A 16970-nucleotide genomic window follows, 5' to 3' on the forward strand; every position below is an offset into this window, starting at 1 on the left:
GAGGGGGGATCTCATAGAAATCCTTTGAATGTTGCAAGGCCTAGACCAGAGTAGATGTGGAAAGGATGTTTCCCATGGTGGGAGAGTCTAGGACAAGGTGGCACAGCTTCAGGACAGAGGGGTGCCCTTTCAAAACAGAGATGCGAAGAAATTTCTTTAGCCAAAAGGTGGTAAATTTGTGGAATTTGTTGCTACATGCAGTTGTAGAGGCCAGATCATTGGATGTATTTAAGGCACAGACTGATAAGTTCTTGATTGGACATGGCATCAAAGGTTACAGGGAGAAGGCCAGGAACTGGGGTTGAGGAGGAGAAAAAAAAGATCGGCCATGATTGAATGGTGGAGTAGACTCGATGGGCCAGATGGCCTAATTCTGCTCTTATGTCTTATGGTCTTTACTGCCATAACTGTGAACAACACCTTTCAGCTCAGTAGTACTGCAGAGGATCTACCGGATTTTCCTGTTCCTCTGCCTTAATAACCAATCATTGACCTTCCAGTTATTGCTTTTTGACATCTGCAGTTTGCTAATAAATTTCCTTCAAATTTTTTTAACAAATGTAGTCTGAACCTTTAACCAATTCTAGTTAATTGAAGGCAAATAGATCTTCCATATGATGTGCACTGAATTTGAAAATAAGTCTATAATATCAACAGAAAAAAGTAATCTCAAGATTCAATATTAAGTAAACTGCAGCTGCAAAAAGTTCTGAATTTTATCATTATTCTAAAACCTAATTAATATGCATACGTATTAGGAGTCTTTATCAGAAACAGAAGGTTTGCTTTATACAATTGTACAAGGTGCTATTTTACGAATTCTATCCAACTTAAGAGTGGAATATTAATGTTAAAATAAATCCTTTGTGAATAGAATTAAGGAAGGTGAACAAAAGATAGTACCCAAAATAAAACTGTTTTCCTTTAATCTCTTATTGATTGACATTGAAGTATATTACTGGTAACATTATATCTGCACTCTTAATACTGACTGGTTGCATCACACTGAGCACGGGGGCTCCCCAGGGTTGCGTGCTCAGTCCACTGCTGTTCACTCTGCTGACCCACGACTGTGCTGCAACACACAGCTTGAACCATATCATCAAGTTCGCCGATGACACGACCGTGGTGGGTCTCATCAGCAAGAACGACGAGTCAGCTTACAGAGAGGAGGTGCAGCGGCTAACGGACTGGTGCAGAGCCAACAAACTGTCTCTTAACGTGAACAAAACAAAAGAGATGGTTGTTGACTTCAGGAGGGCATGGAGTGACCACTCCCCGGTGAACATCAACGACTCCTCGGTAGAGATCGTAAACAGCACCAAATTCCTTGGTGTTCACCTGACGGAGAATCTCACCTGGTCCCTCAACACCAGCTCCATAGCAAAGAAAGCCCAGCAGCATCTCTACTTTTTGCGAAGGCTGAGGAAAGTCCATCTCCCACCCCCCATCCTCATCACATTCTACAGGGGTTGTACTGAGAGCTTCTTGAGCAACTGCATCACTGCCTGGTTCAAAAATTGCACCATCTCGGATCACAAGACCCTGCAGCGGATAGTGAGGTCAGCTGAGAAGATCATCGGGGTCTCTCTTACTGCCATCACGGACATTTACACTATACGCTGCATCCGCAGAGGAAACAGCATTATGAAGGACCCCATGCACCCCTCATACAATCTCTTCTCCCTCCTGCCATCTGGGAAAAGGCTCCAAAGCATTCGGGCTCTCACAACCAGACTATGTAACAGTTTCTTCCCCCAAGCTATCAGACTCCTCAATACCCGAAGCCTGGACTGACACTTTGCCCTACTGTCCTGTTTATTATTTATTGTAATGCCTGCACTGTTTTTGTGCACTTTATGCAGTCCAGTGTAGGTCTGTAGTCTAGTGTAGCTTTCTCTGTGTTTTTTTTATTACGTAGTTCAGTCTAGTTTTTTGTACTGTGTCATGTAACACCATGGTCCTGAAAAACGTTGTCTCATTTTTACTATGCACTGTACCAACAGTTATGGTCAAAATGATAATAAGAGTTGACTTGACTTGACTTGTTATTGCTGCAATAGCAGGGACCATAATCATTTGTGCATATTGTTAATGAGTGCTACGTTATTGATGATTTTATAGTATCTTTATGCAAGAATCAAAGAAATGGGTCCATTTAACACAAAGTGAAGCACAAAATGTTTATTTTTATTCAATTTGAACAAGACTGGGTTTAAACAAAGCTTGAAGGAAAAAAATATACACCAATCTGCTCCACTATGCTTTTGAATTTAAGAATGGATGGCAATTCTCTTCCAAGACCTCCTAATGATTTTAAACTGTATAAATCATATCAGTATACCAGAGGACAAAGCAAAACCCAACACATCAATTAAATAATGTTTTCAAATGACCAATCTTCCTAGCTAGTTACTAACAACAATTACGTAGTTGCAATGCTACACAAGTAAAAGAACTGCCAGGCAATTTTTGATATTTGAGCAAATCAAAATTGGGTCAATTTCAACTTCATGATTGAATTTACTTTGCCACCAAAGGTAGACTGATTCAAGATATGCAAGTAATAAGTACTGAAGTATTCAGTACACAATATATCAAGCTACCCATGAAGTACGACATTGTTGAAATTTTCAGAAGTAAATACATTATGAAAACTTCACTGTGAATCAAACACAATAATATTAATCTTGACACCAGCAGTAACAACTGAACATACAACATAAAATTTCTCATCAGCAAATTTGCCAATGACATACAAAGGACAGGGGGTTGGTTGGGGGTAGAAGGAAGAATGGTGCTTAGCTTGTATGGTTATGAAGAGGTTAAGTTGCTCAGGAGTAATACCTTACTGAACAGTAAGGCCTTTTGATCATAAATCCTACCACAGAAAGGGTGGGAAGTCAAAACCAAGGCCCAGTCATGATAATGATGGAAACAAAATTGATTTGTTTGACAATTTAAAAAAAGCCTGATTTGTGACAAAATGTTTCTTTAGTAGTATTTACAACTAATGAGGCCTCTGTGTCTTTTGTTGCAACTTCTATACCCTGTTAATATTGCAACCATTTATCTTTCACATTCATTATATTAATTATTTTTGGAAGATCATGCTACAGTTTTATAAGTAACTAGATTACTATCTCACCTGTAACTTCTGTAGACATTCAGCAGTAGAATGACAACTGCTACAGAATAACATGCAGTGAAAGGGGAACCAAACAATTTAGTGAGAGACCTCGTTCTGTGTTCCCAACGACCTACCTGCCAATTTAAAATAGAAAGGCAAAACATCAGAAATGTATAAAGAAGGATCCAAAATCTGCTGTTCTATGTCCACAATATACAGTAACGTGAAAAAAATTTTCATTAATATATATTTTGGATACTGAAACAATGCTGATTTACTTCCTGTAGCATTCAATGCAGATCTTAGATGAAATTCAGCTTTAGTGACTGTCAAAAATTAATTTCTTCAACTCAAAAGCCATAGCTAGTTTAATTGTCCAGCTACATAGATTCAAAGAAAGCAAATTGCAATTTTAATTTACATGTTCTTAGTTAACATCGTAGAAATCTTGAGCTAAAAAATGTTTACAGCATATGACTTCAGGCACAAACTCAACAGTAATTCCTGATGGATACTTTGACACTTCCTACAACTAACAGTGTTTTTAATACAATTCAGAACCTGTTTCTGAATATGTGACCCTAGTATCTGCAGAGACCATAACTTTTTGGAAATTGTATTAATTTTCTTTCTTTAGGATTTTCCACACATTTCAGCTTTTACTTTTCAATAATGTAGACATTGCTATTGGCCTCCCACCAAAATTGTAAGAAAAGGTGTACCTTTCAATAAATTTTCCAAGAGCAGCTTTGAATGAATCAAAGGTGAACATCACTCACCTTTGATTCATACAAATATCACTATGCAGAATATCACTCAGTAAACAATCAATATTTAATCTCAAAATTGAATGTTCCTTTAACAGGGAACTGACCCCAAACTTAATCTGGAATATGATGCCTATAAAAATTGCTTTTATCCAAACTTCATAAACTTTACCGCAAAAACAACCAGTTTCAAAATGATAACACACTGTTATCTTTGTACTTTACTAAGAATATATTTTTACAAATCAGTAAACTAAACATTGATAAAGTCTTGGCTAAGGATTTTCTTTTGTTCCATTGTTTGTCCAAGCATCTCCTGCTTCCTTTTACAGAGCCAGATTTCACTATAGCTAGTTCATTTCAGAATGAAAACTTATAGCTTGTGGTTTATCAGATACCTGATATTTTGTATCCTCTGGACTTGACTATTCTATTGTTCTCCACTTCATAGAAATATAGAAAACATAGAAAACCTACAGCACAATACAGGCCCTTCGGCCCACAAAGTTGTGCCGAACATGTCCCTACCTTAGAAATTACTAGCCCTCTATTTTTCTAAGCTCCATGTACCTATCCAAAAGTCTCTTAAAAGACCCTATCGTATCCACCTCCACCACCGTTGCCTTCAGCCCATTCCACGCACTCACCACTCTCTGCGTAAAAAACTTACCCCTGACATCTTCTCTGTATCTACTCCCCAGCACCTTAAAACTGTGTCCTCTTGTGGAAACCACTTCAGCCCTGGGAAAAAACCTCCGACTATCCACACAATCAATGCCTCTCATCATCTTGTACACCTCTGTCAGGTCACCTCTCATCCTCCATCGCCCCAAGGAGAAAAGGCCCAGTTCATTCAACCAGGTTTCATAAGGCATGTTCCCCAATCCAGGCAACATCCTTGTAAATCTCCTCTGCACCCTTTCAATGGCTTCCACATCCTTCCTGTAGTGTGGCGACCAGAACTGAGCACAGTACTCCAAGTGGGGTCTGACCAGGGTCCTATATAGCTGCAACGTTATCCCTCGGCTCCTAAATTCAATTCCACAATTAATGAAGGCCAATACACCATATGCCTTCTTAACCACAAAGTCAATCTGCGCAGCAGCTTTGAGAGTCCTATCCCAAGATCCTTCTGATCCTCTACACTGCCACAGAGTCTTACCATTAATACTATATTCTGCCATCAAATTTGACCTACCAAAATGAACCACTTCACACTTATCTGGGTTGAACTCCATTTCTCAGCCCAGTTTTGCATCTTATCAATGTCTCACTGTAACCTCTGACAGCCCTCCCACTATCTAAAACACCTCCAACCTTTGCGTCATCAGCAAACTTACTAACCCATCCCTCTACTTCCTCATCCAGGTCATTTATAAAAATCACAAAGAGTAAAGGTCCCAGAACAGATCCCCCAGGCACACCACTGGTCACCGACCTCCATACAGAATATGAACCATCTACAACCACTCTTTGCCTTCTGTGGGCAAGCCAATTCTGGATCCACAAAGCAATGTCCCCTTGGATCCCATGCCTCCTTACTTTCTCAATAAGCCTTGCATGGGGTATCCTATCAAACGCCTTGTTGAAATCCATATACACTACATCTACTGCTCTTCCTTCAACGTGTTTAGACACATCCTCAAAAAAATTCAATCAAGCTCGTAAGACACGACCTGTCCTTGTCAAAGCCATGCTGACTATTTATCATCATATTATATCTCTCTAAATGTTCATAAATCCTGCCTCTCAGGATCTTCTCCATCAACTTACCAATCACTGAAGTAAGACTCACTGGTCTATAATTTCCTGGGCTATCTCTACTCCGTTTGTTGAAAAAAGGAACAATATCCGCAACCCTCCAATCCTCCGGAACCTCTCCCGTCCCCATTGATGCTTCAAAGAACATTGTCAGAGGCTCAGCAATCTCCTCCCTCGGTAGTACATCTCATCCAGTCCCGGCGACTTATCCAACTTGATGCTTTCCAAAAGCTCCAGCACACCTTTGTTCTTAATAACTACATGCTCAAGCTTTTCAGTCCACTGCAAGTCATCACTACAATCACCAAGATCCTTTTCCACAGTGAATAAGATATTCATTAAGTACCTCTGCTATTTTCTCTGGTTCCATACACACTTTCCCACTTGATAGGTCCTATTCTTTCACATCTTATCCTCTTGCTCTTCACATACTTGTAGAATGCCTTGGGGTTTTCCTTAATCCTGCCTGCCAAGGCCTTCTCATGGCCCCTTCTGGCTCTCCTAATTTCCTTTTTAAGCTCCTTCCTGTTAGCCTTATAATATTCTAGATCTCTAACATTATCTAGATCTCTGAACCTTTTGTAGGCTTTTCTTTTCTTCTTGACTAGATTTATTACAGCCTTTGTATACCACGGTTCCTGTACCTTACCAGAACTTCCCTGTCTCATTGGAACGTACCTATGCAGAACTCCACACAAATATCCCCTGAACATTTGCCACATTTCTTCCGTACTTTTCCCTGAGAACATCTGTTCCCAATTTAAGCCTCCAATTTCCTGCCTGATAGCCTCATAATTCCCTTTACTCCAATTAAACACTTTTCTTACTTGTCTGTTTCTATCTTTCTCCAATGCTATTGTAAAGGAGATAGAATTATGATCACTATCTGCAAAATGCTTTCCCACTGAGAGCTGACACCTGACCAGGTTCATTTCCCAATACCAAATCAAGTACAGTCTGTCCTCTTGTAAGCTTATCTACATATTGTGTTAAGAAACCTTCCTGAACACACCTAACAAACTCCACCCCATCTAAACCCCTTGCTCTAAGGAGATGACAATCGATATTTGGGTATTTTAAATCTCCCATCATGACAACTCTTTATTATTACACCTTTTCAGGATCTGTTTCCCTATCTGCTGCTCGATATCCCTGTTACTATTGGGCGGCCTATAAAAAAGACCCAGTAAAGTTATTGACCCCTTCCTATTCCTAACCTCCACCCACAGAGACTCTGTAGACAATCTCTCCATGACGTCCACCTTTTCTGCAGCCGTGACGCTATCTCGGATCTACAGTGCCATGCCCCCACCTCTTTTGCCTCCCTCCCTGTCTTTTCTGAAATATCTAAAACCCGGCACCTGAAGTAACCATTCCTATCCCTGAGCCATCCAAGTCTCTGTAATGGCCAGCACATTATATCTCCAAGAACTGATCCACGCTCTAAGCTCATCCGCTTTGTTCACAATACCCCTTGCGTTAAAATAGACACATCTCAAACTGTCTGTCTGAGCGCGTCCCTTCTCTATCACCTGCCTATACTCCCACACACACTGTCTCCTAGCTTTCACTATTTGTGAGCCAACCACCTCTTTCCCAGTCTCTTCAGTTCTGTTCCCACCCCCCCAACAATACTAGTTGAAACTCTCCTCAGTAGCCTTAGCAAACCTCCCCGCCAGGATATTAGTCCCCCTGGGATTCAAGTGCAACCCGTCCTTTTTGTTCAGGTCACATCTGCCCCAAAAGAAGTCCCAATGATCCAGAAATCTGAATCCCTAACCCCTGCTCCAATCCCTCAGCCATGCATTTATCCTCCACCTCATTCTATTCTTATACTCACTGTCGTGTGGCACAGGCAGTAATCCAGAGATTACTACCTTGGCGGTCCTGCTTCTCAACTTCCTTCCTAACTCCCTGTAGTCTTTTTTCAGGACCTCTTCCCTTTTCCTACCTATGTCGTTGGTACCAATATGTACCATGACCTCTGGCTGTTCTCCCTCCCACTGCAGGATATCTTGGATGTGATCTGAAACATCCTGGACCCTGGCACCTGAGAGGCAAACTACCATCCGAGTTGTTTGTCCAGCACCAATTTTTCATACAGCTTAAAGTCCAAAGGTGTATTATCACTAATAATACACTAATGTGCCTTACACCTACTTCTATCCCCTTATCACTATTTGTCTATGTCTACTCATCTAGCTTGTCTTTAGGTCCACCTCACATTTAAAATTCACATCCTTGTGTTCAAATGCTCACCAATCTATTATCGACAACCTTTATTTCCACCTTGGAAACCTCCTCCAATCCTACAAAGAACTTCATTTTCCTCCCGTTCTTGCATCATTTCCTTTCAGACTTTCTGTTCTATTCCAAGGCTAACAGCTTCATCCCCCAGGCTATAAGACTAATGAATACTCTGCCGCCACTGAAGTCTCGTCACCAGGACAGCAAACTGTTTACTGGACCATTTACATGCGCTGTGCATTACAGGAACTTAAAATTATATTAACTTATCTTTGGTAATATTTTGTTTATGTCTTCTGTGTAATATACATATAGTTTGTGGATATATGATGGTTCAGAGGACCATTGCTACATTTGGTTGTATACATGTACAGTTAGATGTCAATAAACTTGAAATGATTAAATTTTATATGGTTGTTCCTTTCCTAAATCTTTTCATTTCTCTACCACTTTGAGAACCCTTTATAAACTGCCCACTTATGTCATGTGTTTTCATCATAATTTGTTTGCTAATGGACACATGTAGCATTTTACTTCTGTACAAGTATTGCAACTGTTGTAGGTAAAAATGTAATTATAAGCAGATCAACTACACAATTTTCAGATTCCAAATATTGCAATGACCAGCATAAAGAAACGGAAAAGAAAACATATATACAGACCACCCTCACATTGCAGCCATTTGGGTTGTAGAAATTCACCCTTACAGATTTCACAAATCACTGCCAAAAAAAATTGAGATACAGAAAGTTAATTTGCTGTCACGGAACTTATGTGGGATAAGTAAATAAATCCACACAATTCTTTTTCAACTTGTGTTTCCAGATTCATGTGCAGACTAAGTTTCAGATTCACTTCTCAAGTTAAGATTTAAGCCATCTATTGCCATTCAACTGTACACATATAGACCGCTAAACAAAATAACTTTCCTGCAGACCAAGATGCACAACACAGTACATATAACTCACACACAGAACATAGAGCAATATATTACCACAAATAAATTAACAAATAACAAGTTGTACTGCATTTACAACACAAATTAAAAAGTGAACAGTATAATGCTACTAGCACATCATATTTGATGAGACGTGGTTAGTGGTAGGCAGTTTAGTAGTCTTACGATATGGGGGAAGAAGCTGTCTCCCATCCCAACAGTTCTTGTCATAATTCTATGATACCTTGTGGCTGATGGTAGGGGGCAAAGAGATTGGTGGAAGAGAGAATGGTGGAGGGGAAAAAATTACAGGAAGAAGAAATCAATGTTCATGCCAATTTGGAGGCTACAGATACAGAATATGAGGTGTTGTTCACTCTGAGAGTGGCCCCATCATGACAGGAAGAATCCATGGACCAACATGTCAGAAATAGAATGGGGATAAGAATTAAAATGGTTGGTCATGCAGGAGATTCCATATTTGGCTGATGGACAGAGAACACTAGCAAAATGCTTCTCTTTAGGCAGACATTTGGGATCTCGAATGACTCCGTTTTGTTGGTTGAGGTGACTGATGAGACAAACATGACAAAGACTCCTCCACAGGAAATTCCTGATGGGATGGGCAAGTTGGGAGTTTGTGTGGTGGTGTATGTTAATGGATTATTCTAGAATACAGATTGTGGATATTTTATTAAAATAAGAACCTGTCCTCAGGAAGTAAAAACTGCTCAGAATTTAACTTCAACTAATACTTTAAGCCTATGGGAACTAAACTTTTGGTGTGGGACATTCAAATTCCGTACCACTGATAATACGTAGGGAAGACAATTGACAAATATTCAAGATAATTGGTTATCGTGGAAAACTTCAGGATGAGATTAGGGAAAGCCTTAAGTGACTAGCTGCTGTATAAATACATTGTTAAAAGCAGATCCCTTCGACTTGATGCACAGTTCAAGACACCTTGTCATAATATTGTGGCCAATTGTATCTTCAGGGAATCATTCCACAACACTGCAACAGAAGTTTATTTTGAAGTCTGGAGTTTGTGCTTAAATAGATTATGCTAGTTTGGATGTGTACATATGAAATTCTGAAAAGTTACCAGTCTTTGGTCAAAATATTGAAGTAAATGATGATAGCCATTGAAACTAGTTTTGTATTGAATAAAGATTTATCTTACAGTTACAGTTTCTTGTGGTTCAGTTTTGTGAGTCGCAACAGTATTCTCCTTCTGCCATTTAAACAGAACTTCTATGCATAGTTAAAGTGCCCAACAACATTTCAAATGCTCATTTTCCACTTTGATTAGTCCAAGATTCTCATCAGCCAGTGTGGATGTTGCATATTTTGCAGAGGTTTTGGATACATCCTTGAATTTTTTTTTTAAACTCTGTCCTCCTGTTATTTTATTCCTGTCACATAGAGTGCATATTTCAAGATTCTGGTGATAGGCATACACATGATGTGGCCTGCCCAGTGCAACAGAGGCATTGATACAATTTTCCTCAATCTACCAAAAACTGTTGGCATGTTGAAGATGACAGTACATTTCAAGAAATGGCCCTGTAATATGGGAGGTAGTCCTCATTTATAGGGTCTCACCTGAACCTTTATAACTAGAGGACAATGCTTGGAAGCTGGGCCAATTGAAAGTTTTCTTTTGTCTTGCAGTTGAGATAAAGGCTGTGGTCTTACATGTTTCCTTGAAGGAGAAAACATGACTTGGACCTCAGCCCCAAGCATATACAAATGTATTATATCTGCATACAGATCTTGATTAATGAGGCTTGTGCCAAATTGGTTGTGGAATGTCATCACCAAAAGTTCAACAGTTTCTTATTAGTTATGCATTAATTTTCAGTGGTAAACATAGGTGTAGGCATTCGTAATGACAATGGATTAGACATTAATCTGAACAGTGCCACAGCTGTACATGGTAACACTGATAACTCTGATGTATAACTTGCAGACATGCAGCCATTCTCTGATTTTGTGGTCTTTAAAACAAATGGCACTTGCACCTTTAGGCACTGGAGAAGTTGGTTGCATATTGGTTATTCATTTGTCACTTGAAACTCTTGCAACTAGAATTAGATTACTTTTTTCCCTGCCTTGGAAACATTGAGAAATACTCAAAGTCAACAAAGTTTCTGTTGTGTATTTAATATTTCAAAAATATTTGAGTAATACAGTGAATAGATTATTTGATTAAGCATTCTTATGTTTACTTACTTCATTATGGCTTACAGTGGCATTCAAAAGTTTGGGCACCCCTGGTCAAAATTTCTGTTACTGAATAGCTAAGCAAGTAAAAAAAAATGACCTGATTTTCAAAAGGCATAAAGTTAATGACACATTTCTTTAATATTTTAAGCAAGATTACTTTTTTTATTTCCATCTTTTACAGTTTCAAAATAACAAAAAAAGGAAATGGCCCAAAGCAAAAGTTTGGGCACCCTGCATGGTCAATACTTAGTAATACCCCCTTTAGCAAGAATCACAGGTTGAAATGCTTTCTGTAGACACCTAAGAGTCTTTCAATTCTTGCTTGGGGGATTTTTGCCCTTTCTTCCTTGCAAAAGGCTTCTAGTTCTGTGAGATTCTTGGGCCGTCTTGCATGCGCTGCTCTTTTGAGATCTGTCCACAGATTTTTGATGACGTTTAGGACTGTGAGGACCATGGCAAAACCTTCAGCTTGCGCCTCTTGAGGGAGTCGATTGTGGATTTTGAGGTGTGTTTAGGATCATTATCCTGCTGCAGAGGCCATCCTCTTTTCATTTTCAGCTTTTTTTTTTAAAAAAACAGACGGTGTGATGTTTGCTTCCAGAATTCATTTTTCCCTCTACCAGTGAAATGTTCCCTGTGCCACTGGCTGCAACACAAGCCCAAAGCATGATCGATCCACCCCTGTGCATAACAGTTGGAGAGGTGTTCTTTTCATGAAATTCTGCACCCTTTTTTCTCCAAATATTCCTTTGCTTGGTGCAGCCAAAAAGTTCTATTTTAACTTCATCAGTCCACAGGACTTGTTTTAAAAATGCATCAGGTTGTTTAGATAGCAACACACACAAAATGCTGGTAGAACACAGCAGGCTAGGCAGCATCTATAGGGAGAAGCGATGTCAATGTTTCGGGCCAAGACCCTTCGTCAGGACTTTAGATGTTCCTTTGCAAATTTCTGATATTGCATTTTGTGCTGAGGACGTGGGAAAGGGTTTCTTCTGATGACTCTTCCAATGAAGGTCATATTTGTGCAGGTGTCGCTGCACAGTAGAACAGTGCACCACCACTCTTGAGTCTGCTAAATCTTCCTGAAGGTCTTTTGCAGTCAAACAGGGGTTTTGATTTGCCTTTCTAGCAATCCTACGAGCAGTTCTCTCGGAAAGCTTTCTTGGTCTTCCAGACCTCAACTTAACTTCCACCGTTCCTGTTAACTGCCATTTCTTAATTACATTATGAACTGAGGAAATGGCTACCTGAAATCGCTTTGTTATCTTCTTATAGCCTTCTCCTGCTTTGTGGGCATCATTTATTTTAATTTTCAGAGTGCTAGGCAGCTGCTTAGAGGAGCCCATGGCTGCTGATTGTTATGACAAGGTTTGAGGAGTCAGGGTATTTATAAAGCTTTGAAATTTGCATCACCTGGCCTTTCCTAATGATGACTGTGAACAAGCCATAGCCCTAACAAGCTAATTAAGGTCTGAGACCTTGGTAAAAGTTATCTGAGAGCTCAAATCTCTTGGGGTGCCCAAACTTTTGTATGGTGCTCCTTTCCTTTTTTCACTCTAAAATTGTACTAAACAAAAATAATAATAATGCTTAGTATGTTGAAAAGAATGTTTCATCTTTAACTTCATGACTTTTGGAGATCAGTTCATCTTCTACTCACTTAACTATTCACAGTAACAGAAATTTTGACTAGGGGTGCCCAAACTTTTGCATGCAACTGTATATGTAAGTAATAAATGAATGGCATACATCATTACACTATCACATCATATGTGCGTGCCTCACTGAAGAAGAGGAAAGTAAAATCAAAGTAGACCTGTTTGCTGGCTCCTACGTTTTTCTTTCAATTAATTTATGCAGTTACAAATCATAACATTAGTAAGGAGGAAGTTTTAAAACAAACCCAAGGCAACTATTTACCTGTCACAGAGTGGAGATATTAGAGTTAAAAAAAAGCAGAGTACGTGTTTCTTTGGAAGGGGATGGAGGCGGTCAAGTAAAAAATATAAATGGCAGAAAATAGATGAAATTTACAGATTCATAAACAGTGAGTACGAGTAATAATAATCATAAATTTTTAAAAAGCAGATATGTCTGTCTACATTGGAAAGATAGATATAAATGTAAAATGAATGAATTAAGCAGTAGTTTTAAGCAAATTATATAGCCATTGAAAAGTAAGTGCTAGTGTTACTAAGTGCAAAAGGTGGGAAAGCATACAGTTTGCTTATTGTTTTAACTGCTCCAACCAAACCAGCCAAAATGAGCTTTGCTGATATCATAAAAGTAATGCAGGAACATTTAGAACCAAAACCACTTTTGAATATAGATTGCTTTAGGTCTCATAAGTGGAATCAAACAGCAGGGGAGTCCACTTCAGCATATGTGGGTGAATTGAACTTATTGTCTGAACATTACCTGCTTAGTAATGGGCTTAATGATCCACTGGGAGATTGTTTAGTTTCTAGGGTCTTACAAGAAAGCATTCAAAAATGGTCCCAACTTGAAGCATAACTCACATATAAAAGGACAATTGTATGCACAATATCATGGAAACAGCAGACAGAAACACGACTGAGCTCCAGTCAGGATTGAAAGTCAGCATTAAAAAAATTAAACAGAAACCCACTTGGCTGAACAAATTACATTGCTATTGTGGCAAGGCCTCATGTACACCAAACTAATCCAGATTTAAAGGCGAAACTTGCAAAAGATGCAACAAAGTAGAACACATAAAGAGCATGTCTGGTAGATAAAGATAAATGAACTTCACAGGGAAGAGAAAAAGATAAAGAGTAAAGTTGCATTTTCAAAAAGAGCACTAATCTGCATGCTGTGATGAAAAATCTGATAATGATGAGAGTGATTCAGGAATCTTGAGATTTTCACTGAAAACTAACGAAAGACAAGCTTACACCAGAAGTGAATGACAAATTAATTAAAACGTAGTTGGACAGTGGCTTGGCTATTTCAGTCTATATGTAGCGACACACTGAAGCTTGGTCCCACTAAGCCTTCAGGAATAGGGTCTTTCGTTTTCAGGGGGTCCTTGGTATATTGCTGGGAACGTGTTCCCCCAGTGACACCAGGCTGTTTCCTTACTGGGTCTCCTCTAAGTTTTCCCATCGACTCTCTCTGCTTACGTACCCGGGACTCACTTTCCTTCTGGTGTGACAACTGCTGCCAGCAGCCCTCCGCATTGTTCATCCTCATGGGAGATCCGCCCCCACCCATCAGCTTCATCATATGGGGGAGGGGGGTCACACCCACCCACATGGGCTGATAACAGCCGACATAACTCACTTTCAACTCTGCCACAATCTTCTCTACTGCTCCCCCAGGTAGGCTATCCGTGGTCACTTTGCCGTAGGGGACCACTACCAAGGACTGTACCCTGCTGTTGGAGGCCTCCTGCGCCTCTGACGTGGTTCTCCTCTTCCCGTATCTCTCTGATCAGCTCAACAAAAGATGGAGGTACTGTTGGAGACCTCAAGCAATGAGGTCATGGGACTGGGCGCCCTTGGCTATCTGGTCCACTCATAACTGACCCACATCAGCAGCCTGAATGATCCCTCTGCGTCGCAAGCAATTTAGATGCCTCTCCAGCTGAAAAATATAAGCAGAAAGCTTCTCCCCCTTCTTCTGACATATGTTCTGAAGCCCCACCATGAGCTCAATTGGGCTTCCTGTTGGTCCAAAAGCATTGTCCAGTGCTTGCATGTAATTGCCAGCTGTCACCACAGGATACCGAAAACTGACTGCTCTCATAACATCAGCAGCCCGTCCAGTCAAATTCTCAACCAATCTCTGTCGCTTTATGTCATCAGAGCACTGCCACTCATCCAACCACTGAGAGGTCTGCTCTGCCCAAGCCTCATACTCCTCTTCCCCTTTGGGGTGGGCATTATTCCAGAGAATAGGCAGAGCCAACCACAGCTGAGACTTCGAACCTGAGCATTTTTACATTTATTCGCCAGAGAGGTAAGGATGGATACTAACTCAGAATTCTCACTCTTCACTGGGGGACGTGGACTACATCTGACCACTCTTTCTCCTCACTCCTCAGAAACGATAGAACCTGGTCTTTGAAATCCTCGCCTCCAGCTACCACTACGTCAGCACTGGTCTGCATTAAAGTGAGAGCTGTGCCAGCCATTTTATCAAGCCTCCACCCCACAATCACAACTTTAACAGTACTTAACAGGTGAATTAACAATTCATCCAGAGTACGAATACCTACACCACTGGTTCAATGCTCAGGGTTAAAACAGAGCATCCAACAAAATCGATCCCTGACGACCCCCACAATTGTAACTCTCGGTTCGGCTCGCGGCTTGACCTAGGGAAAGACAGTCCTCGGCCCGACCAAATTTAAGAAATCTTGTTTGGGTGGATGCTGAGTGACGTGTCCCGTTACAAATCAGTACCACAAAATAACAAATGGTACACAATATGCCATTAAATGATTGAGCTTTATAATTCTTAATCTGACAATAGTACATGGTTAGTAAAGATAAGGAAAAAGGGTCCATTCTTATGAAACAGTCTAATGTGCAATGTTGGAGCTCACGGATCAGCCCACTGGTTTCCCGTCAACCTCCTGTGAGCGCAGCCAACACTCGCTCCAAGTCCACTCCGTCTGGCAGTCTACCAACTCTCTCCATTCGCGTCTTCTCTCCTCATCTCTGCCCGGCAAAAGACCGCGCGATCCCTGCTCCCAGACCCACACAAAAGAACAACACCCCTCTCATTGTATTCTCACATTCCAAAGCACCATTATCTTTAGTCATAACCCAAACATTGCTGCTACAGAGAAACCATTACATTAGCAGTGAAACCTTACAGCGTGTTACAGGAGAAAAGATAACTCCGATGAGAATGACATTCATAACACTGAGATACAACCAGCAAGCCACATTGGGCTTCTTTGTGGTTAAAAACAGGAGGGCCAGCATTGTAGAACTATGATTGGCTGAGACAACTACAACTTGATTGGAGATCCATCCACAATTTGCATGCTACTTCCCCTGCAACAGTCAACTGAAAGCGAATTAAGGAAGGTACTCGATTATGCCACAACAGCGTTCAAGGAATGCATTGGAAAACTCAAAACAGATCAAGGGCAAAATAGAGTGAAAGGAAATTGCCATATCCAAACAGTTCCTTAGACCATCCGTGATAAAGTAGCTAGTGAGCTAGATCGCGTGAAGGCTGGAGGACTTCTTTCCAAGATTGAGTGGAGCCCATGAGCAATGCCAGTGGTCCCACTAACAAAGAAGCATGGGTTTCTCAGGATCTGTGGTGATTTTAAGGTCACATACTATACTCACACATTATGATCCACATCGTCCAAAGAAGCTTGCCTGTGACACTTCGCCTCATGGTATAGGTGTAGTCATGTCACATGCTGAGTGATGGAAGTGAATGCCTTTGCATCATGTTCTCTTACTTCTGTAGAGTAAAAAATTACACACAGATTGACAGTGAGGCCTTGAGTCTGGTTTGGGGTGTGAAGTGTTTCAATCAGTAGCTCTATGGGAGAAAGTTTACCTTCATTACTGATCATCAGCCACTAGTGTTTATTTTCAATGCACAAAAGGGTGTTCCACTAAAGCAGCAGCACGAAAGCAGAGATGAGTTCTGTTTCTTGGAGAACATAAATCAAAGGTCAAATTCAAGAGTACAACAAATCAGAAATGCTGATGGATTGTCTGTTTACCCTTGGAAAAGGAAACACCTGAAAAATTTACAAAAGGGAACACTCCTCTTGATGCATTCTCCTTAAAACAAATCAAAAGTATCCCTATAATAGCAGAGATGATCCAAAGGCAAACCAGAAAAGTCTCAGGTGTACATGGCCATCCAAAATGGCTGGAATGTGTAGCAGAAATCC

At 40.4% G+C, this 16970-nt stretch overlaps 1 protein-coding gene across 2 annotated transcripts in view; it reads right to left on the reverse strand.

Annotated features, from left to right (window-relative positions):
• Positions 1-16970, reverse strand: part of pemt (phosphatidylethanolamine N-methyltransferase) — a 129687-nt gene that overhangs the window by 77387 nt on the left and 35330 nt on the right. For both annotated transcript variants that reach the window (XM_073060759.1, XM_073060758.1), the window contains exon 3: positions 3149-3264. In XM_073060759.1, coding sequence (XP_072916860.1) covers positions 3149-3264 — 116 coding nt within the window. The remainder of the gene's footprint in view (positions 1-3148; positions 3265-16970) is intronic.

This window comes from Hemitrygon akajei, chromosome 11, assembly GCF_048418815.1.
Source record: "Hemitrygon akajei chromosome 11, sHemAka1.3, whole genome shotgun sequence".
NCBI lineage: Eukaryota > Metazoa > Chordata > Chondrichthyes > Myliobatiformes > Dasyatidae > Hemitrygon > Hemitrygon akajei.